General features: G+C 35.0%; 1 protein-coding gene and 1 long non-coding RNA gene across 5 annotated transcripts; both read left to right on the forward strand.

The window, feature by feature from the left end:
• Positions 1-583: 583 nt before the first annotated feature.
• Positions 584-2,457, forward strand: LOC130827252 (uncharacterized). Its single transcript, XR_009047188.1, has 4 exons — positions 584-1,210; positions 1,350-1,438; positions 1,513-2,053; positions 2,133-2,457. It is a non-coding gene; the product is annotated as an uncharacterized LOC130827252 (long non-coding RNA).
• Positions 2,458-12,712: 10,255 nt separating this feature from the next.
• LOC130826773 (calmodulin-binding receptor-like cytoplasmic kinase 2) lies at positions 12,713-21,113 on the forward strand. Of its 4 annotated transcripts, none has more exons than XM_057692351.1 (7): positions 12,713-12,727; positions 13,460-13,573; positions 13,767-16,450; positions 17,155-17,393; positions 17,482-17,650; positions 18,184-18,273; positions 19,079-20,477. In XM_057692351.1, the coding sequence occupies exons 3-7, from the start codon at positions 16,195-16,197 to the stop codon at positions 19,432-19,434; spliced, it is 1,110 nt and encodes a 369-aa protein (XP_057548334.1). In that variant the 5' UTR covers positions 12,713-12,727; positions 13,460-13,573; positions 13,767-16,194; the 3' UTR covers positions 19,435-20,477. The 4 variants fall into 4 exon arrangements, with proteins under 4 accessions (XP_057548334.1, XP_057548331.1, XP_057548330.1 ...); XM_057692348.1 differs by lacking the exon at positions 12,713-12,727 and adding an exon at positions 20,494-21,113 and having other exon boundaries at positions 13,355-13,573; positions 13,737-16,450; positions 19,076-19,377; XM_057692347.1 differs by lacking the exon at positions 12,713-12,727 and adding an exon at positions 20,494-21,113 and having other exon boundaries at positions 13,355-13,573; positions 19,076-19,377.
• The last annotated feature ends 3,057 nt before the right edge of the window (positions 21,114-24,170 follow it).

Consider the following 24,170-nt stretch of genomic DNA (forward strand, 5'->3'; position numbering starts at 1 on the left):
GAGTTTAATGTAGAGATTGTTTGAATGCAAACCCTAAATTTGAGTTTAATTTAGAGAATGTTTGAATGTAAAACCTAAATTTAATCAATGTTGTTATATATGTATATATTTATGAACTTGATGGTGATGTTGATTTTGTACGTATTGTTGTAGAAATGGCTTCATTTCGTGTGATTGTTGTATGTTTTTAGAATAGTTCATTTCGATCAAGTAGTAGCAATGTTAAGTATGTTGGGGGAAGACGTAAACTGTTTGCATGCAACTCAAACATGGATTTGAATAAATTTAAACATCTTATATGCTCTAATATTGGCATTGACACTACAAGTACTGTTAATGTAAGTTTTAAGTAAAATATGAGTGGAGAATTGTTAACTCTTCCGATTGAGGATGAGGAGGCTACAGATGCAATGTGGGAGTATTCAATGTCTACCTCTATTCCTTCTCTAGAGTTATATGTAGAAGAGGTACCCCTAGGGAATCAAGATATCAATGTTGTAGAAACAAATGCATTCCTGAATGTAACTTCTTCTGCTCCTTCTCATGCGCCCTTCCCAACCCAAGAAACCCAAAATCCCATTATGCCATCTTCCTCTTCTCCTTCTAATGAACCCAATCAACTTCAAATTCAAGTCTCAAATGATGATACTTTTAACTTAGAAGATACAAATAAGCCTTGGGGTGATGTTAATAGTGAGAGAGTAATGAATTCGTTGAAGCTCCTTCTAAGGATTCTGAGGACGATGTAGGTGTTGACGAGGAGGCTCTAACTAATGACATGAGCTTAGGCAACCTTTCAATAATCATTGCTCCTACACCTTATGCACTAGTTCCCCCTCTAGATGAACACGTGGAGGACAACTCTTGGAGGTCTTGGGCTTGTGATACAACCTACACCGATGAAGGGGAGTTTCAAAAGGGTATAATGTTTGATAACAAGGATGTGTTGTTGAATGCTGTTAGATTGTATCATATTCGTAGGAACGTTGAGTACCGAACTGAGACTTCAAATCAAACCTTGTTCACCTTGAAGTGTAAGAGAGGGTGTGCTTGGAGGCTTAGGGCTAGGTTGAGCTCCTATTCACCTTCGTGGACTAGGAAGATCTAAGTCAAGGAGGATCACCAACGAGATGGACGAAGGATTGAGGAGACACAACGCTTGTCGACGGTGTGGTAGTGAAGGTCACAACACTAGAACTTGCACGTCAAGGTAAACAATATCTGTATTTGAGTATATAAACATAAAGACTATGAAACAAATAAATAACATAAGTAAACAATTTGAGTATTTCTTAAGTCTTTTTACGTATAATCAGAACTATAACTTAGTTATTGTTGAATTGCTGTAGAGATGGATCCAGCAGCTCCAGGCCCTCGAGACCCTAGTTTTCTGACGATGCAGGCGGATCACAGGAGCAGTGTACTATAGGATGTCCAGGTTAGTCAACTTAGTATTTTGAATGTACATGCCTTTATACTTTAACTTTATGCTAATATAATCTTTACGTTTAGGTGTCCGACGTAGAGACCATATACACCAGGTATCCCGACTCTGCTCCGTGGGAGATTGACGCACGGATCATCCCCTACCTTCAACGAGCGAGGTTGTACGACTTCCACCTCATCGCTTATGGGAGATTTGATTGGGCGCTACTCACAGCTTTAGTCGAGCGGTGGCGCCAAGAGACACATACCTTCCACCTACCTCTTGGTGAGGCTACTGTCACTTTACTTGACGTAGCTATGCTTACACGGCTTCCCATCGAAGGACATGTCGTCTGCACCGTTGGACACCAACTCGAAGGTTGGCAAGATAAATTCCATAGATTATTAGGAGTTTCCCGACCTCCCGCAGATAAACTGGCGCCATATAGCTCGTTGAGATCACAGGCTGGAGCTGCTGGCCCAAGGTGCGCCAATCGAGGCTGTAGGCACACCTACTTCGGCAGATTACATGTTGTGGTTCCTCTCCATCACACGTCGATGGATGACACCACAAGGTATCATCGCGGCAGCCTAGTACGCTCCCGTAGCACAGACGATGACACACTTTGTAAGTATTCTTCAACGTTGATTATTATCCATAGAACTTACATATTATACATTTCATTAATACTTCAGTCTTAATGCAGGCACAGGGCATTGCATCTGTCATCAGCTCCACCCAAGAGGAGCCTGTAAGCCATACTCCTAGGGACATAGTTTCAGCACTTCATTCCAGAAGTCGCTGTGCCTGACACCACTATGAACGAGTAGGGGTCATCTCCTCATCATGCCGACGTTCATCTTGAGGAGGTAGACTTAACGTGCCCCGACTATGGTGTCGGGTCCTCACAGGGTGCTGGATCATCACAGTATCAATCACCTCCCCTACTTAAGCTTCATGCGACGGCCTCTTACTATCGTAGGAGGCATTGTAAACCGTCACAGTTAGACAGGGTACAGGAGGAGGATTAGCATTAGTATACTGTTTGTATATATTGAACATTAGTGACATTTTGTATATATTGAACATTTGTACATATTCAATATTTGTAATATTTGGACTTTTGTGTATAATTTGTAATATATATGCAGATGTATATATTTTTATCGTATTATCACACGTTTATTAGGAAGGAAATGATGTTAAGTACTCAGAGTTTTCGGATACAATGAAGTAGGGAGATGATGGAGTTATTTATAGAACATAATAACAACGGCTATTTTCAACTTCATAACCGCTATTTTTCAATTTTACAACGGTTATTTTAAATCATACAAAAAGATGAACAAAAGTCAAACCAGGTCAAGGGATATGTCGCTGTTAGTAACAGCGACATTATGTTTGACCAGTTAAACATTAGGTCGCTGTTATTAACAGCGACATATCTCTTGACTAAATTTTTTACCATTTCTTTTAATTCGCCGTTAGTAAGTGCGAGTATACACCAAGCCTAGGTTTGGAGGCAAGGACGCGTATTTTGGGAATAAAGTTTGAACGAAGCTTTTTTTTTGAATAAAGTTGTTAAATAATCTTATTTATTTCAAATTTTCCCTAATCAACTATATCCTTGGTCTGAATTCTACTTTTTTTCTTTTTGATTATTAAATTGGACTCTTGACTAAATATAACTTTTTTATGAATAGTACGCGTGGAAGTTGGGACCCTTAGATTTTTAATGAAAATTCTTGCTGCCATAGATTTGCATCTTTTTCTAGATTACCGATTAAAGTTTGGTTTCATTTAGTGTTACTGACTTATTAATGTTGAATATGTTATCATAATCGATAATGTTGAATTATTAGTTGTGAAAACTATTGAGTTTTATCATTTGTTGTTATGAAGAGTAGGGCTTTATAACTGTTACAATATAATATGGCTTTTATAAACCTATATTACAAGATCACTTGGCATTGTTTAATTTAATAAGGATCATTTTTACTGTATCTACTTTGTGTGTTTGTTGTACTAATTTATTGATTATATGATAAGTGTATTTCTTTTTATAAATTTGTCATATCATTAAAATAATAGAAAAAAAAGGAAATAAATAAGAATTATATATGCATTTTTTTAATAATATTCAATTATGTAACCAAAAATATTGCGTTTAAAACATGAGTATTATAATTATATTCAATTTGGAGTCAAGTGTCGATATGAGTCAAGTTTGAGTTTGGTCAAGTCGGAATCAGAGTTAGGTTGCAGTATCGGATTTTTTGTGTGCACCAACTCTGGTTTGTCTCTGAATTGGACTCAGACTATTTAATTGGATTCAGAGTCGAATATTATTTTTCTGGGACTCGGATCGGATGGGATGAGGGGCAAATTCAAACTAGATATTTTTGAAGCAACTTGGTTGAAGAAGATGAAAATGTAGTGAATGAAACAGTGAGTATATTTAGGCAGGTTTTTGAACAAAATAAAATATAAGTATATGTTCACAATGAATCGGAGCATATACCCTTTATTTTTTTTTCAATTTTTTCTATTAATTTTATGCTGCGTTGTTAAAAAACTGCAGCATATATGGCATGGTTTATATGTTTTTGTCACCAATAAATTGTCATCCCTAGACCTTGTGTCTTGCTTGAAATGGTACTAGTTAAAGCAAAAGGTGACAATTTGTGCATAATGAGACCTTAGAAACACAGTCATGTCTACAAGTTTTATTTGGCATTTAAATTTCAACAATAATAATGTTAAAGTCTCCATTTAAGAAAGACTACATGATCTAAAACAAATTAATGTGAGTAATATATTGATGTTAGCAAATTACAATTTTGTTACGAATGAGGGGGGAATGTACATTTTTTTAAGCTTGCAAAAGAGGGAACAAATTAATGAGAGCAACTAAGAAAGTGTCCGCTAAAGCAACAAATTAACAAGAGCTAAAAAGCGGCAACAAATTACAAATTAACATGTAGTGAATGTGAGACGATTATAAGATGGGTGTACCTAGTTGGCCATAGTGGATGAGGGTGGGTCTTTGATACACATCCCTAGTGATGGCCACGGGGGGGGGGGGGGGGGGGGGGGGGGGGGGTTATGCGGAACTGAATCGGTCCGGAACCGCCAAAGAACAGTACAGTCTCGAAACAGAAATCATCTGCGACAGGTTCCGAACCGCAAATCATCAAGGTTCCAAAATATTTTGTTGGAACCCGTGAAAACGTTTGCAGAAACTGGCTTGCGGAATTGCAAACGACGAATCATTAAGGTTCAAGTCCATTTTTCCCTCTCTTTTTATATATTTATCATTTTTTTTATATACTTGATTTTTTTAATAAGGATGCTATGTCCACATTATTATAGTAATTAGTTTATATGTTAGAAATGCCTCTTGAACCGCTCAGGAATCGACTAGAATCGAAACCGAAACCCAACAGTCTGAATTAGTTTCCAGTTTTTAGGAACCAGACTGAATGAAACCCCATATTTTGGAACCAACCCAACCCGGACCGTTTCCAACACTACGTATCCCATGTAAAAGTTTCATAGTGAAAATGTAGCATGACTTATAAAAACATAGTTTCTATCACTTTTTTGCCAAGTTTAATAATGTGTAATGCATCTTTTCCAAATGTAACTTTCACCAAAAAAAAATTATGTATGTTAACTAGTTTGCATGGAGTTTGAGGTTTAAAAGGCTATGCCTTCAAACAATCAATTATTGGGTCCATTCTGTCTCAATGAAACCTACATTAGGTAACAAAAAACACCACCAATTTTTGGTGCCAGTGTACGATCTACTAAAATAAGGACTATAGTCTCTATAAGATCTTTTCTTATTCATATTGTTGATATATTTATTATGAAAATACACATGAAAAACTGCATACCGTGTGAATGAATAACACACGACCTTTAGTTCTTTTCAACTTGTGCTACATACCGAGTATAGTGTGCATACTATACTGTGTGCTGACGGAAGACATTAACAAGTACCAATACGCTGCTTTTGGTGTGCAATTCAATGTGGTAGATAAACAGTGTGTTTGAATCTTGTTAGCAATGAGCAAAACGCCATATGTACAGTCGAACATAATTAACACACACAAAGGGCCCAATTTTAGTTGTATTATGCAGGGTGACATGAAAACGAATTTTGAAATTATAAGACAACTATACTAGAAATTTATATATAGACTGCACGTTATACACAGGGGAAGAATATATCAAATAATTATTGTGATGTTTGGCCGCTACTTAGTTTTCTGGTGCTAACACGCTTTGATAAGCTTATAGATAATAACATTTAGATTATTTTGCAGCTGGGGATATTTTGGTGTTTATTTTCTAGTTTTGATAATTTGGCGTTGGTGCTTTTTGCATTACATGGCGTAATAGCTTAATTACACTTGTAAAGAATTGGTGTTTGTTTGTAAAGTCCACTCCTATGCTTTATGGCCTGTTCTCTTGGGGTCATTTTCCAATAGCTTTTAGCCCTCCTGTTGACGGTTCTAGGCTTCCATGCTTATAGTGTTTTTTATTTATAAATTTTCCCAGGTGTTGATAAGTATGCTATTAAAATATATAATAGCATGTAGGAATTAGTCAATTATTTTCCTTAATTCTAGGAACCAAATATGGTTAATGGAATATTATAGGCTATAAATTAGTAGTAGCTGCCATTTTTAGTTAGCCTTGTTTGTGTATAAATTAAACACTGTAACAACAATTACAATTAATAAAAATTGAGTATTCAAACCAAAAATAATTTTCGGTTATAGTTTTATCATGGTATCAGAGCCGATGGTGTTTTCCGGCGACCTTTAATCGGCCCACCATACGGTGTTCATCATCTACCAAAAATCCTACCTAAAATGGAAAATGGAATCCGATTGAAGTCACTGACTCCATTGTTGCAACCTTAACGGTTAAACACCAACAATGGAGTCTCCACTACCAGATTCCCGTTTTCGGCGACCAAAACCAGATCTTGAAAACCGAAAGCCAACTCGCGGTTGTTCTCGCGAGTCCCTACTTCAATAAAACCGAAGCTCGAAGTTCTTTCCCATTGCCACTTTTTTCACCACAAGATGGCCGCCGCAAAGGTATCAATGACCCAAACCGGTGGTGAGACACATCTGGTCATGGGAGCATATTCTGGTGACAAAGGAGCAGCATCAAGGCATGGCAATAATGTGAACAAGGAAAACAGATTATCATAACCAGAGAAAAGAACCAAAAATCAAAAACAGAGGACCATTAATTCTCTCTCCTCCCATAATATTTATTTGGAGGCTAGAATAGCACAACCTTCCTTAACCCTACAAACCCACCAACAAAATAATCTTACCCACGTATCCACAAATGTTTTTTCCCAAACCCATTTCAACACAAATTAAGCCCAAACTAAAAACCATGCTCTTAATTTGCCTCAAGTAGGACTCTTTTGTACAAAAAATCCGTCTCAATGGATTTTTGATTGTGGGGCTACCGACACAATGAGCTATGACCTCTCTGATCTTGTTTTTACTATCCCCACAAAATGAACTCATATTCAGACTGCTAATGGGGAATGTGTTCGGGTGAATAATGCTGGTCCTGTTGATATTTCTCCTTTACTCCACTTAACAAATTGCCTCTTAATTCCTAGTTTATCTCATAAACTATTGTCTATTAGCTAAAACTAAAGAATTGAATTGTCTTGTTATCATGAACTCTGATGGTTGCGTTGTGCGGGATACTCAGACAGGGAAGACCTTTGGCAATGGCACTATTCGACACGACTTGTACTATGTGGATATGATGTCTCACCATGGTAGCGCATCGCTTGCTTATGGATCAATTGAGAGTAAACCTTGGATGTGGCATCGCCGCTTAGCACATCCTTCCTTGGGGTATTTAGAACAACTCTTCCTTTCTTTAGCTGGCTCTAAACTTATTTTTAATTCTGAGGCATGTCTTCTTGCTAAAAGTCACAAACTGTCTCCCTACTAGAGCTCTCATATATAAAACTCCGTTGGATACTCTGTAAAGTCACACTAATGTTCCTTCCTTTCATTCCTTACCACCTTGTTTGTTTGGTTGTACTGTGTATGTCCACCTTCCGCAACGAAGTGGAAATAAGTTGGAACCTAGGGCTGTCAAGTGTGTCTTTGTTGGTTATGGGGTTCATCAAAAGGGATACCGTTGTTTTGACCCTGTTACTCATAAAATGTACACCACCATGGATTGTGACTTTGTTGAGACTGAATACTATTTTCACCATCTTAGCCGTCAGGGGGAGAGTGCCATAGACAATCTAAGTTGGCTTTCGTATCCGGGTTTAACAAATGATTTTACAAAACAAGTAGGCAATAACACCGAGACTATCATCTACAACCAGATCAGTCACTCCACTTATCTGAGGTCCACTTCAGCATATGGTTGACAAAAGTCCTATACATATCCGTAGCTCTGAGCAAATAGCTCTTTGTGATGCAGACTCCCAATCAACTCTTGAAAGGAGTACTAGTAGCTCCCTAAAAATCATAGAAGTTAGAGAAAACTATCAGTTACCTCCTCGAAGCACAAGGGGAGTTCCACCAAAAAGATATGATCCTAAATTTAAGCTCAAAGGTCAAAATATCCAATACAGAGAGTTAGCGAAGAAAATATGTCCCAAACAACCATACCCTTTACTGCATCCTTATGTTCTGTCGATATTCTCCAAAACTGCTAATGAAGCCCTTAATGATGACGGATGGAGGCAAGCCATGGAAGACTAATACTCGGTATTACAAAAAAATGACACATGGGAGAAATGTGTCCTTCCAAAGGGAAAGAAGAAGGTAGGTTGTAAATGAGTGTTCTCAATCAAACATAAAGTTGATAGTTCTATTGAAAGATACAAGGCTCGATTGGTAGCAAAGGGATATACTCAGACATACGGAGTTGACTACTCCGAGACTTTTTCCCCGGTAGCCAAGATGGACACTATCCAAGTCTTGTTTTCAGTTGCAGCTAGGCATGGCCACGGTCCGGGTTGGTCCGGTTCCGTTCCGGTTCCATCCGCTTCCGGTTCCACCCGGTTCCGGTTCCATTTGGAACCTGTCGCGAACGGTTCCGGCGGTTCCAACTCACGGGACTGGCGGGTCGGACCATCGGTTCCATTTTTATTTTTTCTTTAAATATTTATATAATAAAAAAATACTATAATATCGCAGACGTACCTTTGATGATTACTTGATTATTAGCGAAATTCATTGCATGTCAAGTTGTCATCGTTATTGAAATATTTACTAAAAAGAATGAAAAAATAAATTAATAAGAAACGAATCAATGATAATGTCGATAAAGATGATTAATAAAAAAAGAGGGAGAAAATGGACTTGAACCTAGTACTCAAATGAATACTAAGTTGCCTACGTATCCCGAAGGAATCAAAGCCCACGTAGTTCTTTGTCATACCTTTTATTTATAGTTGTTGAATGTTGATTTATCGTTGTCGTTGCTGCATGAGTTTCTTTTGTGATTCCATGCTTCTTTGCCAAATGTTTGTTAAAAGATCCCGTACCACCACCTAACACGTATTCACAAAACACAATAAATAAATGTTTATAAAATATGAATATATAATGTATCAATGTATTATGTATGTCAGTATGTATAAAAAAACTTAAAAAGTATTTACCTCTGGCGAAACTGTATGAAACTAAGGGCTTTACTCCTTGACTTTCACAAATTTGACAAGTGCATAAGAAAATATCTGGATTGTCGGTTGGTTCTTTTGTGAAATACGACCACACATGTGAAACAGCTCTACCACTAGGAGGTGGCATTGCCGGAAAAGGTTGTCTTACTGGTTCATCTTCATCTAAATAAATAATTTAAAATTATAAAACTATAATTAAATAAATAAATAATTTAAAGTTTAATTAATTTGAAGAATAAAATTATAAAACTAACCGATAGTTTGGAAATTGACTCGTTTACCACGAGCTTGTCTTTGTTGTTGTTGTTCTCCTTGTTCTTCATGTGATCTTGTTGATGACTGTCGAGATATATTTATCCCAATTGGGGTCGTTGGTTCCTCTTCTTGTTCTTCTTCTTCATCAATTTGTATTTCTCTTTCCATTTCTTCTGCATAATTATGTAACTCCGGGTCATACCCTTCCGGATAATTATGTTCATAATTATAATTACTAATGGAAGGTGTTGTTGATACCGACGGAGTAGAAGTGGCCTTTCTTTTGGACGAACTGGAACCTCCCAATGATTTTGCCACTTTAGTAACTTTTTTTGTGGCTTTTTTCAAAAATGAAGACATGATTGATAATATTGAAGTAATAATAGAAATATAGAATTAAGAAATAAATAAATAATTAATTATGTAACTAACTAAATTAAGAAATAATTAAAAGACTAATTATGTAATTAAGAGAATAATTGCGTAATTAAAGAATTAAGTAGAGAGAGTAAGTAGAGAGAGTAGGAGAAGAGATGAGTTGTGAATGAAAATGATTGAAAGTGATGAGTATATATAGAGGAGAATGCAACGGCTAGTTAACGGTAACAAACGGTCATATTTTGGCGAACCGGTTCCATGGAACCGGTGGGCCGGTTCAACCGGACCGGTCCCGGTTCCGGTTCCGGTTCCACGGAACCGTTGAGCCGGTTCAACCGGACCGGTTCCGGTTCCGGTTCCAGAACCGGTTCCATGGAACCGTTGGACCGGTTCTCCCGGACCGGTTCCGGTTCCAAACCGCGGGTTTTTTACCCGGTTCACGATGGTTTTTTCCGGCGGTTTCACGGTTCCGGCAACTTTTTTTCCGGCGGTTTCGCGGTTCGGGGCGGTTCGGAACCTGTCGCAAACGGTTCCGGTTCCGGATCCGGTTCCAAGCGGTTCGGGACCGGTTCGGTTCCGAGTAACCCGCCCCGTGACCATGCCTAGTTGCAGCTAACAAGGAATGACCTCTATATCAGTTTGATGTGAAAAATGTGTTTCTTCATGGGAGTATTAAGGAAGAAGTGTATTACACAAGTAACTATATTAAGGAAAAGTAATATTAACTAATAGAAGTTGAAACCAATAATGGGGTACTCTGAATTTTGTAGGGTTTGTGATATCATTGAACATGCTCAGAACCACCTTGGGCATCGCTGATCGTGTTGTTATGCCGATATCTATTGCTCCTCTTTCTCTCTCTAATGAATGGACTAAAGCTTTTGTGGCTTTGTTCAGGTCTACAATTCTTTAATAATGATGCTCTTTTTTTCAGTAAGAATTTAGGTTCTTTTGTTATATTGTATTTCAATTAAATCATTTAGTTGTTTGATGTTCTGCAAATTTGAAATTCATTGATCCGTTTTTGTGTGAATTTTCTATTCGTGGATGTGCATAATGTGTTTGTCCTTGATTAATTAGGTAACTTTTGAAAATATTTGCATTGGAATTATCTTTAGCTATATCGATTTATTCGGTTATCATCCATTGCACTTGTTTTATTGCTCATATGGCCACTGTCAGAGTTCATAACATAGCTTAAACTGTTGGTTAAAGTCACAAAATATAATGTGATGTGTGATACTTCTTCAATTCCTTAAAGTTGTTTCAAATATATATTATTTTACTAAATAATAATTATATGGAGGAAAAATAAAGATTATAAACATTAAAAAAATATTAAAATAACGTTGGTGCAAAAAGTATAGGGACCATCACCATTTAAAAAATGTTTAAAGAAGTTTGTGAGAAACTTATAAAGACCATTAAGTAATATAAAAATGTAAAAGTATGTTAATGCAAAATATATGGGGATTATAAATATTAATAATTAATAAAATATAAAAATAAGGATAAACAAGATTAATTATGTCTAAAATTTGTGATAGAAATAGAAAAATTCTTTAGGGGAACTACAAATAAAACAATCTACAAGACAAATGGAACAACTTTGAGGAACGGAGGGAGTATATTACTCACACGTGAACATCTTGGGCTAGAATTTTAGAGGCATTACAGGCATACCTGGCGAGAAATATTCCACTTTAAATGAGGCGTGAGTGAGATTCAAATTTTTCTCCTCTTGTCACGCTAATTTTTAATACAATGTCAAAAATCAACTTTATAATAGCTTAACCTAATAGTTGAGGCCCAATGCCTCAAATTATGTTATATACGGGCCATTGATTGCAAGTGGATCGTGGAAAGCTCATTTTGATGTTAATTGTTTGAACAAATTTTCTATGGAAATCAGTAGTTGATTTCACTTCTTGTGTTGCTCATTTGTTTTGATTAATAGAGGGTAACAAATTTATAACCATTTTGGGTTTTATGAACTATATGCTTGATAATGAAAATTTAGTTAGAATTGATAAGAATTGATAATATTAGGGAAATTATCAATGGTACTCCTGAGTTTTTGAAATTTATCAATGGTACCCGTAACTTTTTTTATTATCAATGGTAGCCTTATTGTTGAGCGTCTTACAACTGTAACCTTTTTTAACTTTTTCCATCCAAAATCGTTCAAAACTGTTAATTTTCTTTTATGTTCTGAATTGAAAAATAAAAAAGAAAAAAAGTTAACAGTTTTGGATAATTTTTGAAGGAAAACGTTTAAAATGATTACGGTTGTAAAACGCTCAATAGTACGAGAATACCATTGATAATAAAAAAAACTTAGGGGTACCATTGATAATGTGTCAAAACATAGAGGTACTATTGATAATTTCCCATAATATTATGTACTAACAGTATTTAAACTTGTTCCTGCTGCTCCTGATCTTACTTACTAACGTCAGTCATCTTACTTGTGGGGCTACCTTGTATCAATAATAACTCGTGGAGCTCTAGTGGATAATTATGGGGGCTAGACTGTCAAGTGTCATATGATGGGGTGTTGCATTGTAGTCCTTTACTACTTTTCTAACTACTAGGCGGCTGAAAAGTTTCTTTGGCAAGCTCTTCCTTTAATGAAAGATACGATGGGTCTTGACTGGTAGTTGAAGTTGCTATTGGTTGGTCAACTTGAAGTATTGTCAACCAGCTGTTTTAAAATTCTTTTGCTTTTTATTTAGTTAGATATGTTAACCAAGCATGACTTAAGTGTCACTTTGACCTGAAAAGTCATGGAGGTCAGGACTTTTGTTTTTGCATTAGATTATATTTTTTTGAGGGCCTCTTTCTTCCCGATATACAAATTCTTGGAGTTGAGTGCCTTATCTTTGTGCTCATTTTTCTTGAATTATGTGATCATTGTTACATAACCATTTATGTGTATAGGTGCAGGACATTTATGAGAATTTATCAAGGTGCAGCATAAAAAAACTATGATCGAAACTATTTATTTATGTTTTGTAGTCATCTTTCCAAGAATGTGCTCTATGTTTTGGGAGATTTTGTGCTTGCAAACATTGCTCCTGACGTGTAATCAACTGTCAATGATCTTTATGATCAACTAACTTAGTTGATATGATACTTTTAATGATATTTCATGACTGTATCTGTGTCTCCATGTCAACAAATGGATACTAACATTTCACGCTGGTTGGATAAGCTTGGTGCTGACAACTATGTTTGTGTAAATCTTTTGTAGGGTTGAAGTGTGCCTAACTTTTTCTCATTGTCTATCCATGATTGATTAAGTTTTTCATAATTCATACTTAATTAAACTGTATGTTATAATCGTAAGGTCGTTTAATCCTTCTATGTTATGTTATTTTATTTTATTTTTCTGTAGTCTTCTAGTTCTTGATGATCCTATTATAACTTATGACTCGTTGAAAAAAACTGGTTAGGATTATATAATCTTTTCATTTTCTCCATCATTTTCGTCTTCTAATTTTTATAGGCTCTCTCGACTCTCATACTGTACAAAAATAAACAAGTAATGTTCATTGTGTGCAGTCAATTGATTTTTTTGGTCCTGGCATTGCTTTATTAGCCTTAATATAGCTGCAAGCTCATCTGTAGTTTCTATTTCGATTTCATTAGCTGTTGGACTAAAATCATTCAATAAATCTAATTTCCTTGTCAATATACAGGTTTGTTGCTTCTGAAACTTAAAGGAATCGCAATGGAATCAGCTTATCATTTTGATTGATGCTTTCTGTTGAGGTGCCAGTAAATTGCGCCACAATATATTGACATCCTACATGGTAGGGTTTCTTTAGTTTTCCTTATTATAGTTTTGTCTTATGCATTTCGGAAAATTTCACAACTAAAATTCAAGATGAGAAAATCAGAGTATTTTTCTATTGTGTGATTTTTGAAGTGTTGCTTCATGGAGTTTATATTTGTTAATGCGGTTGGAAAATACAGCTAGAACTTATGGTGCTATTCTGGGGACAGTTGTAGCTGGAATGTTTGTTGAATGGCTTGAACTTTGGATCTTTCAGAGGATTTATGTGGCTGACATCATTTTTGTACGTCCTCTCTGCTTTGTTCTTGAATCTCTTTTCAACTGAACAGCTAGTAGATTTTGATGTATCCAGTAAGTTTTATACCATTTGTTGATGATTCAATAAGCATGTTCTAATTTCCACTTCCAGATTTCTATTACAATATTGCTTTACAGTGTGGGTTTGTTTGTTTTTGTACAAGAGAAAAAAAAATGGATAACGGGAAAGCGAATGGAAAGCAAAGGAAACTCCCTAAATTATTTTTGTTTAGTTAGAAAGGGGAAATGATTCGAAAACCTGGAAATATTTTCCATTGAGAATCAAGATTAGCTGCTTTCGGTTCTGATCTCTATTTCCATCTTGTTTTCGAGTTTTCAATCTTTTTCATGTGTCATAAGTTTTTCTCAAATTTTTTACCATCACCTGCCTTTAACAAATCATTGTTCTCAAAGAAGCTGTAATCACAATCCACCATAGCGACCACATCATCATCTTTCGTGTTACCACCTTTCAACCTACCGATTGGCTTAAGGTTAAAATTCTACCATTCAAATTCTGGATATGGAGGTTTAATTGTTGAATTTAATCATTTAAAGTGATAAGCTATGCTGTAAAAGTTTGTTTCTACTCAATTACATCTCTCCAAAATAGTGGTATGGGGTTTTTGGTTGGTTTCTAATTGCCGTACTGTGGTGAAAGGAGGCCGGTTAGTGAGATGGAGGTGTTGGGAATATGATGTTGGTGTCACCCATGGTATGAAGCCATTAGTGGTGGTTTTGGTCATGGACTGACGGTGATAGAGATGGTGTTCAAGTGGAGTGATGGTGTATTGTTCACGAAACATGTGGGGTTGGGCTAGAGGGAGATGGCGTAAATTCCTCTAGTCTTCAGCCCCCTTTGGTACTTGAAAAAAAATTAGGTTGTGGGAACACCAAAAAATAGTCTAGTCACAATTGAGCACCATTTACCTTTTGCCTTTTTTGTTTCCTCCCAAACACGCAGCTTCGGAATATAAATTGGCCTAGCTTTCTCATTGGCATTTCCTGCATGGTCCTTGTACACGAAGCAATAAACATAATTGATGTGTTTAACTGATCTTTGTCATTCCAAGTTTGCTTTTAGTTTCATTTGAGTATAAGCAGCCTTTCTTTTCACCAATACATGCTGTTTATTGTCCAAATTTCATGCTCGTGAACCAGATTCTGTAGGTTTTACCTTACCTGTATGTAAATATCACGAACTTAACAGTTAACACACAATGAAGAGGCATATGAACAAAGGAAGAAATAGGTTCGGCTGCATCCATTTTGTTTCTAAGCACAAAATTCTGTGAACTACTCAACATCCTATTATCCCAATGCCATTAAGTGGCTTTAATCTAAGTGGGATTTGGGGTCGTTGGATGTACGTAACGGTATCCTTGAATCTTGATTGTGATAACAAAGAGGTTGCTTTCGTTTAACGCTTGATAACAAACATCCTAGTGCTCATTATTTGAAAGATCATCTTAATATAGTCTGTCATAATCTGAGACCAAAGAATTAATGGATTATAAGTATCTGGCACAATCGAAATACGGGACAATTTCTTTTGTGCATCACCGTTTCTTTAAAAATCAAGATCATGTTGAACAATGTACATGAGCAACTGTTTATATATAATTCACGAAAGCCTTTTAGATAGACTAGAGAGACTATTGACAATGTCCCATGTACATAAACTTCCAAACTCCTGCCACAGCTGATGTATGATCACTAAATATCCAGAATAGATGAAACGACTTAACCTATCTTTTTGCCCCCAGTCAGTCGAGAATTTGTGAACTTAAAGTTGGAATGACTTTCTGGGGACTACCCACAAGGCAATAACATTTAATGTACTGACACAAAGTTTTATTTTGGTTTATCAAGGCCCAAGGGGTGGGGTTCACTGCTGACATACCGAATAATCATATTCGTATGGATTTAATGAACTGTGCCAAATATTGGTGATTTATTATTTTTTTACGGTGAACAGTATCGTCCTTCAACTGCCCAAGCAGGTAACATATTTGCTCGAGGCTCTGCCCTTGTTGCAATCATTGGGACCCTTGACAGTTGACTTGGTCTCACACATGCTAATGTGTAATTAAAATTGTGGTTGTGCATTAAATAAATGAACCAATCAACATCTTGACTAAAGGTTACAACTTAATACTAGTTGGCTTTACAAATTGTGACCAACTGGTCTATCTTTCACCACATTATTCTATATATATATATATACACATAAAGAATATCTATCTACCTACCTGTGCAATTAATGACGTAGCCGACTGCTACTATATCTCTTTCTTTTATTTCCAATTTTATTTGGTGGAGTTTTTAGACTTTTTGGGAATGAAGAACCCGTCTGTTTCTTCATCTAATGCTTCATATCCATGGGATACTTCGAGCTCCAAGTCTCAAAATTATCAAGCTCGTCCTGTTGCTTTGATGCAAAATCAGAAAAAGAAGTCTATATTCAACCAATTTTTAAGGAAAATTTCCTTAATATTCTCAGCTTTTGGTTCCAAGTCAAAAAGGGCTGCTCCAGAAGTGGACCAAGGTTATGCAAATGGAAATACAAATTCAAATCAGATCTATAGCAACTCATGTGAGTCTTCCTTAAACTCCTCTTTTATGTTAATTCTTTCTGCTTTTCAGTCTTGATTATTATGGCCTAAGTATTAACATGGTTTATTGATTGTGCTCAGTGTTGCATAATTTGATCAAAATGGCACAATTTGCTTGTTCCATTTCACAATCCGTACAAGGATTAGTGAATTAGGTAACACTGTTTGTGGGATCAAATGTAAAGTAAATTAGTTGTCTCAATTTGAACTTACTTATGTGATCTAATCATTATGCTGAAGTCCTATGTTACTCGATTTAGCAGTATTTTTCTCAAAATATGATTTTACTCCAAACTGAGATATGAGGTATAAAATTACTATATCCATAAGATTAGGATTAGAAAAGGGTTCTTCATCTTAGATGAAGGGTTTTACATTCCATTGCCCCACTTCCATCAAGTGGCTCTCAACTAGGCAATATTTGGACTCGGATACTCAGATGTATACTCTTATATTGACAAAGAGTCTGTTTCAGATCCTTGATAGCAAACATCAGAATCGCAGATGAGCCATTTTAGAATAGTTCTATATAATCAGAAAACAAAGTGCTACAAACTTTGGCTCCATCAAGAATGACCATTGAGATGAAGTGTTATGAATAACTTAAATATATAAGAACATAGTGTTGTTGGGTGGAGGATTGTGTTTAAGATGGGATTATGAGCAAGTGTATGTTCTGTTTCAGCTGGGTTATCTTGTGGAAGCAAAACAGGAGGTTCATCAACTAGGCAACCAAATTCTTTCAATTCTTCAGAATCAACAAGTGGAGAGGTGTATGGTTCATTAAATTTTACTCTTCAGGATATTAAGAAAGCTACTAAGAATTTTTCTCAAAATAATATAATTGGAGATGGCGGTTTTGGGACAGTGTACAAGGGACAGCTGAAGGATGGAACCCTGGTTGCAATAAAACGTGCCAAAAAGGTAAAAATTATTTAAAATCGGAAGATCAACAAACAACTAACAAACTATAATCACAAGAAATCACATCAACTTGCTTCATTTGTGCCAGGAATTGTATGACAAACGCACTGCACAAGAATTCAAGAGTGAAGTCCTAGCCTACTCGAAAATTGAACATCTGAATTTGGTGAAGTTCTATGGATATCTGGAGCACTTGGATGAAAAAATTCTTGTGGTTGAGTATGTTGGTAATGGAACACTTTTCGACCTATTACATGGTACGTAACTTGCCCTAAGCTCATGTAACATATAGGAGCCATATCGTCATTGACTTTTTAGCAACCGTAGATAAATGGTAGATATGAGGGCTCCTTATATACAAGTCGACAAATATACTTTTTTAATCATAGGAATATGTGCTAAGGTGCTGGTTGTATGAATCATAAAAAAAGGCATATTTACTTAAGGATTTTCCATTGTTTTCTAGGTTTTTTCTTCATGGGGCTTCGTCCATCATACTTTTGATCACCCCTTAAAACCTACCTTGTATAAGAGTATTAGTGATGATATATTACCCAATGTTTCATGAATTCTAATAGTTGAAAAAGGTTTCATCATTGGCTGTATTATCAGATGGTTAAACATGGAATTGGTTTGTTAGCAGATGCTGGTGCATAATACAATGTGTTAAGCATATTGGACTATTGAATCTAAAAGTAAATGAAATATGCTGCCTCTTTAGTGAGAAGTTGCGTAATGACTTCACCTTCACTCTTATAGGGAATTGAATATAGTTTCAACAACATTGCAGGTAACAGAGGACTAGTGCTTGAGCTTACTGAAAGACTGGATATTGCTATTGATATAGCGCATGCAATCACGTATTTACATAGCTATAACGGTAAGTAACCAAGCATATCTTGAGTTCACTATATAGAAAATGTAGTTTGACATTTATTTTGTTTAGTTTGGAGCGTAGTTTAAAAACAAGGACGCATCATATTGTATCGATCATGGTTTATTGAAACCATGTTTTAAGCCGGTTGAAGGGATAATTCATGGTTTCGGCTGTTATTGACTGACAATCACATAACATCATAACCTGTACCTGCATCTACGTGACTCTAACCACTGTTGCGAAGAGACCATATTTTTGCAAGGTTAAATCACTTCCTGCATCCTACATTAAAACTATACAGAAATTTTTTTGCAAATGAATTACAAATAAATTAAGATGAAATGTTAAGAACAGAAATGTGATAAGAGAAGGTTTTTCCCTTAAGAGACGGATATTGGTTGACGTGGAGGAGAGAGAATTTGATTGCTTAAGGAGGAAATGGAAAGTTTAGATTGGGACACCCCTAAAAGGGAAATGAAAACATAAATATGGCTTGACAGAATACTTATTACAAGCATGTCCTGTTTGATCATTTTGATATGAAATCAAGTCTTCCAAGCTTTTAAGTCTTCTGGCTGTGATGTTTAATATCTACTTCAAATTTCCATATAATTATTCTTCAATAATCCCCCTCATTTTTCCATACTTGCATCAAAAAACTCATGTTGAAAATCGTGGTGTAACAAATGGGTAGGACATAGAAGTACTAAAAACTAACTTGTTATTGAATTGCTTTTTTTATCTTATAGTAAATGAATATTGATTGATTGATTGAATCTTTTTTGATGTTTTCCACTGTAATTAGCAGATCCCCCAATTATTCACAGAGACATAAAAGCATCAAACATTCTCATCACAGAGAAATTTCGAGCCAAAGTAGCAGATTTTGGGCTTGCTCGATTTGTCCCAGAGGGTCCTGATGTAACCCATGTTTCTACTCAAATCAAGGGGACAGCCGGATACTTGGATCCGGAATATATGAAATCCTACCAGTTGACTGAAAAGAGCGATGTCTACTCTTTTGGTATAGTGCTTGTAGAGCTGGTGACCGGAAGAAGTCCAATCGAACCATTTAAAGGTGTCAAAGAGAGAGTAACTATTAGATGGGTAAGCATCTTGAATACCACTTTTGACTTGATAGATCGTATGTATATGCACTTTTGACCAATTTATAAGCTGTTTTAGTTTCAGCACTTATCAACAATGTCAAAGTTTTAACTCACATAATCAAAATAAATCAACATGAAACATCTTAGCAAACAAAGATTATACTTTACTCGATTCTATCTTCAACGTCGAAAAATGAAAAAATGATTCGCGTATAATAAACTTTGAATATTTGATTCTCTAATCCCTTAGCCCTGCTAATATTTGTGACCATTGTCAAATTTAAAGATCGTGATTCTGAATTCTAAGTAACATATAATAATCGACCGTTTTGATAGTTCTAGGTTTCATGCCAAAAGTAGAAGATCCAAGGGTCATGAAGTAGGCAATAGAAAAAGATTTTTAGGATTACAAAATTGTCAAAAGCGAAAGTTCCAAGGACCATGACATAAAAAGTTTTCATCTTAAGTTTCCTGTCTTTGACAAGGTCTTATTGTTTTGTTTCATTTTAGCCATCCTTTGAATATGATACCATGTTTTGGATGTGATCTTACATTTTTTCTGCTTACCTGATCTACAAATTTACCTGATCTACAAATTCATTCTCTTTCACATAATTCTTCCATTTACTTGTTTTTTTTTCTCTATATAAACAAGTTTAGGAAAAATTATATTAATAATCCAACATTTGCTTGTCCCCTCTAAATTATCTCACCTTTAGATTATTTTTTAATAATCCAACATTTAACCTTAATTCGTTGTGAATAATCTAATTTTTGTTTTAGTTTGCTGACAGTATACCCTATTATTATCTATTATTAGTAATATAGCATGTTGTGAGCAAATGTATGACAAATGTTAGATTATTACCAAAAGTGAGATTATTCACAATCGATGAATAAAAGATTCTATCATTAATGTATACCCTATTATTGTTTTAGTTTGCTGACAGTATACCCTATTATTCACAATGGATGAATAAAAGATTGTATCATTAATGTATTTTTCAATAAATTTATTCCCGCAAAATCAAAGGGACATGAGAATTTTTTTTTTTCTGGAACAGAACTAACACCAAAAAAATTAGAAGATAAAATAGGGTCTTTGTATGTGCAGGCAATGAGCAAGTTAAAAGAAGGTATGCCAGTACTGGCAATGGATCCTAGACTAAACAGAACTCCAGCATCCATTGAGGTAGTCAAGAAGGTTTTGGAACTTACCCGAAAATGCACCGGGCCTGTGCGACAATCTAGACCGTCTATGAAGGAGTGCGTTGAAGCGTTGTGGGCTATTCGAAAGGAAATGAAAGAGGGAAGTCAGTTGAAGTACCCAACATCTCATAAGTCAGTTGATTTACGCGAGAAGGAAGCAAGAAAGGTACGCCAAGAATATTTGGGGATTGAAGGAGAAACTTACTCTTTTATGTCTGCTTAGTCGAATCAAATTCATGTCTTTGCTGGAATTATATACATGAGTCATGACTTGATACTTTGTATATTTTGAGTTCTCAGCATCTTAGTATATACTATACAGTCCTTATATGTTGCAGCTTGCACAAGGTTTAAAGTTCGAGCAGCTACGAATTTTATTTTTTTTTCCAAATTTTTTTTTTTTTGGTATAGATGTCAGATAATTGATTGGAATTGTAATTTAGTAGTGACAAATGGTAGATATTCGCTTCGTGTTTTTGAGTTTGTCTTAACCTAGTGAAAAGAAAAAGTTAATTTAGTGGGATATATATTTTTTTTCGATGCGTAGTTTCATTTAGATTGAGTCCGTACTTGGATGTACAATATAAAGATATTACAAACACCGAATAAAAATTACAAGTCTTAGCAACCTACTACAAATTTTTAGAAATTGAATTTTTAAATAAAAAACTTGAAATAAAATTAGCCATAAATTGAAGATATTTAAGACAATACTGTTTACGGAAACCTGATACCAAATTGAGGTACTATCTTGTTTTCCAAAAAGCGTTATTCCGCAATTTGAAATTCACTTTTGATGTACAACGGTTTGCAACCAATTATAAGCACTATATAATTGATCTGTGTAAAGTAAAAGAGATTATATTGAGCAAGCTTAGAATTAGAATGAAAAGAAATTGCTAATTTCCTAAAATAAAATGACAGAAGAAATTTCAGTATTTACCAAATTCTGATTATGCTCTATTATATATACTTAAACAATAATTCTTAAATGAGACGATCTCACGGTGAGACCATCTTTATTGGGCTAGCCCAATACACCTTTTTTTGTCTTAAAGTGATCACTTATAACATTAAAGTGATCATTTACGATTTTAAAATAATTATTTTTATAGTCTTAGAGTGATTACTTATACAGCTGGTCTTGGACGAGACGGCCTTATAATGAAACTGTCAATTTGGGCCGGCCCAATTCGCACGTGTAACATCCTGGGCATTTTTTTTATTTTCTGGGCATTTTCAATTTTGATCTTAAAGGTATCAATTTTCAAAATTGAAACCTTTAAGGTCAAAATTAATAAGTGCCCAGAAAATTAAATTGTTGTTACACACGCATGAAATGGGCCAGTTCACAGTTCGTTTTAACTTGCGATGATCTCGTCCAAGTTTTTGTATTACTTATAACCTTAAAACAATTACTTACAATATTTAAACAATTAATTAAAGAAATAGGCTAATTATATGGACCCTTCTCATAGTGAGACGGTCTCATAGGAGATTATACTTAAAAACATAAATAATAAACAAGTGAAACTTAGTAAATTGGTGGTTTAGTTTGTAATTCCCCACATCTTAGGTAACAAGTTCAATTCTTATTGTTATCATTTTTATTTTTCTTTTTTATTCTTTTTTTCTTCTTTCTTTTCGGATATTTTCTTAATCACTTGTTATTTTTTTATTTTCAATTTAAACTTGACATTTTATCATGAGATTTTTGATATAAGTTTTTGAGGGTTCATAATCTTTTTGTTTATATAGAAATATCATTATGTAAAATATCATTATAGGTGTTTATACAAATATCATTATGTAAAATATCATTGTATTTTTTGACCAATTGTTAGGATTCTACACCATATTCGTGTAATTTGTTTTTTCTTTTTTGCTCATTTTTAGTAGTTCATGACCATTTTTTTCAATCATTGATTCTAAATTTCCACAAAGCAAATGTCGCCGTCATCATCATAATACTCAATCTCCCGTTCAAAAGCAGGGTTTAGGTAAGAGAAGGTGACGAACAATCTATACCCGTACTCCCTTCAAGGAAGAACTAGAGGAAAGTGATTAATTTTAACCCCAAAAAAGAACAAGCCCTGCATAAGAAAAAACGAGTGGCGAATGCCAATGTTATCAAGAGAGTAAAACTACTCGTAGAGAAACAACGCAAAAAAATACATGTCAAAAGCAATATATAAAAAATAATGAATAGGTTACAAAACAAAATAGAGCGAGAAAGAAACAACTTGACACTAGGTAAGAAAGCAACTAAAGAAACTATTAGTAGTCCAATATATGGATTCTACCTTCATAAATATAATTTGCAATTGCATCTTTCTTTAAAATTTATATCTATAAGAACATTCATAGTAACAAACTTCGCGCATAGCACGAGTTTGTATACTAATTATTAATATATTTATGAGTGATAATTGATTAGAAGTTATTTAAAAATGATTAAGAACTACTACCTTAATATCTCTGATAACACTAATTGTGTATAATTAAAAATTATAAATAGTTAATATTAATATGATTTACATGGAGCAAATTAAAGAGTAACGAGTGATATTGTCCAAAATAAATGGGTCACATAAGATGAGTAGGAGAAAATATAATTTATCTAAAAAACAAAACAAAACAAAACTAAAAACTAGAGCAATTAAGTTAAGAGAAAATTACTAAAAATTACCTATTCTATAGCACCCTCTGCAAAAAATTACCTATTTTAATTTTTTTTTGCAAAAAATACTTTAAATGACATAAATGTTTGCAAAAAACTACCTGATGACGGAATCAGTTAGTTGACCGTTAATTGACCAGCACGTGTCTCACGTGATTTATTAAGGCATTGATTTTCCCCAATTAGTTAAGTTAACATACGATTTTCCCTAATTATTTCCCCTCTCCCCTTAAAATCATAAGAACCCTATTCATCTTTCCCTTTCAATCCCCAATTAAATTATGGCTTCTCCTCACACCAAAAAATCGGTGATGATCACTGATTGTATCATCCACAAGTATGACTAAATCACGAGTTGAACCAGCCATTCGAATGCTTTGTGCTGCTGCAATGGCTCCGCATACATACACATGTGCTGAGAGAAGAAAAATAGTAGCGTTTGCTTCTCGGGATGCAGTTCCGGAAGATAAATGAGCTGTTTTTATTGCTTAAGTTAGGATTTTTATTTGATTAAACAAACAGCATGCAGCATATAGAACACTTAAATGATGCATACAAGGATTCTTTTGTAAATAATCATAGAAGACATATATTGATGCAGAATGTAGACTAAAAGCAAAAGCATCAAGGTAAAAGAGATGAAAGGAAGACGAAAGTGCATTTTGGATCACACAGTCTGTGATTTAGGTCGGTCATTTTGGTTCTCATCACTTACGGTAATTGGGTCATCGAATTGGGTCAGCTTTTCCAATTCTAGTCTGCCCACCTTCGATTTTTTGGTAATTGAAACGGAAAGAGGAGAAGCCATAATTTAATTGAGGATTGAAAGGGAAAGAGGAAAAATTAGGGTTATTATGATTTTAAGGGGAGAGGGGAAATAATTAGGGAAAATCGTATGTTAA

The sequence above is a fragment of the Amaranthus tricolor genome, chromosome 11, assembly GCF_026212465.1.
Source record: "Amaranthus tricolor cultivar Red isolate AtriRed21 chromosome 11, ASM2621246v1, whole genome shotgun sequence".
Classification (NCBI taxonomy): domain Eukaryota; kingdom Viridiplantae; phylum Streptophyta; class Magnoliopsida; order Caryophyllales; family Amaranthaceae; genus Amaranthus; species Amaranthus tricolor.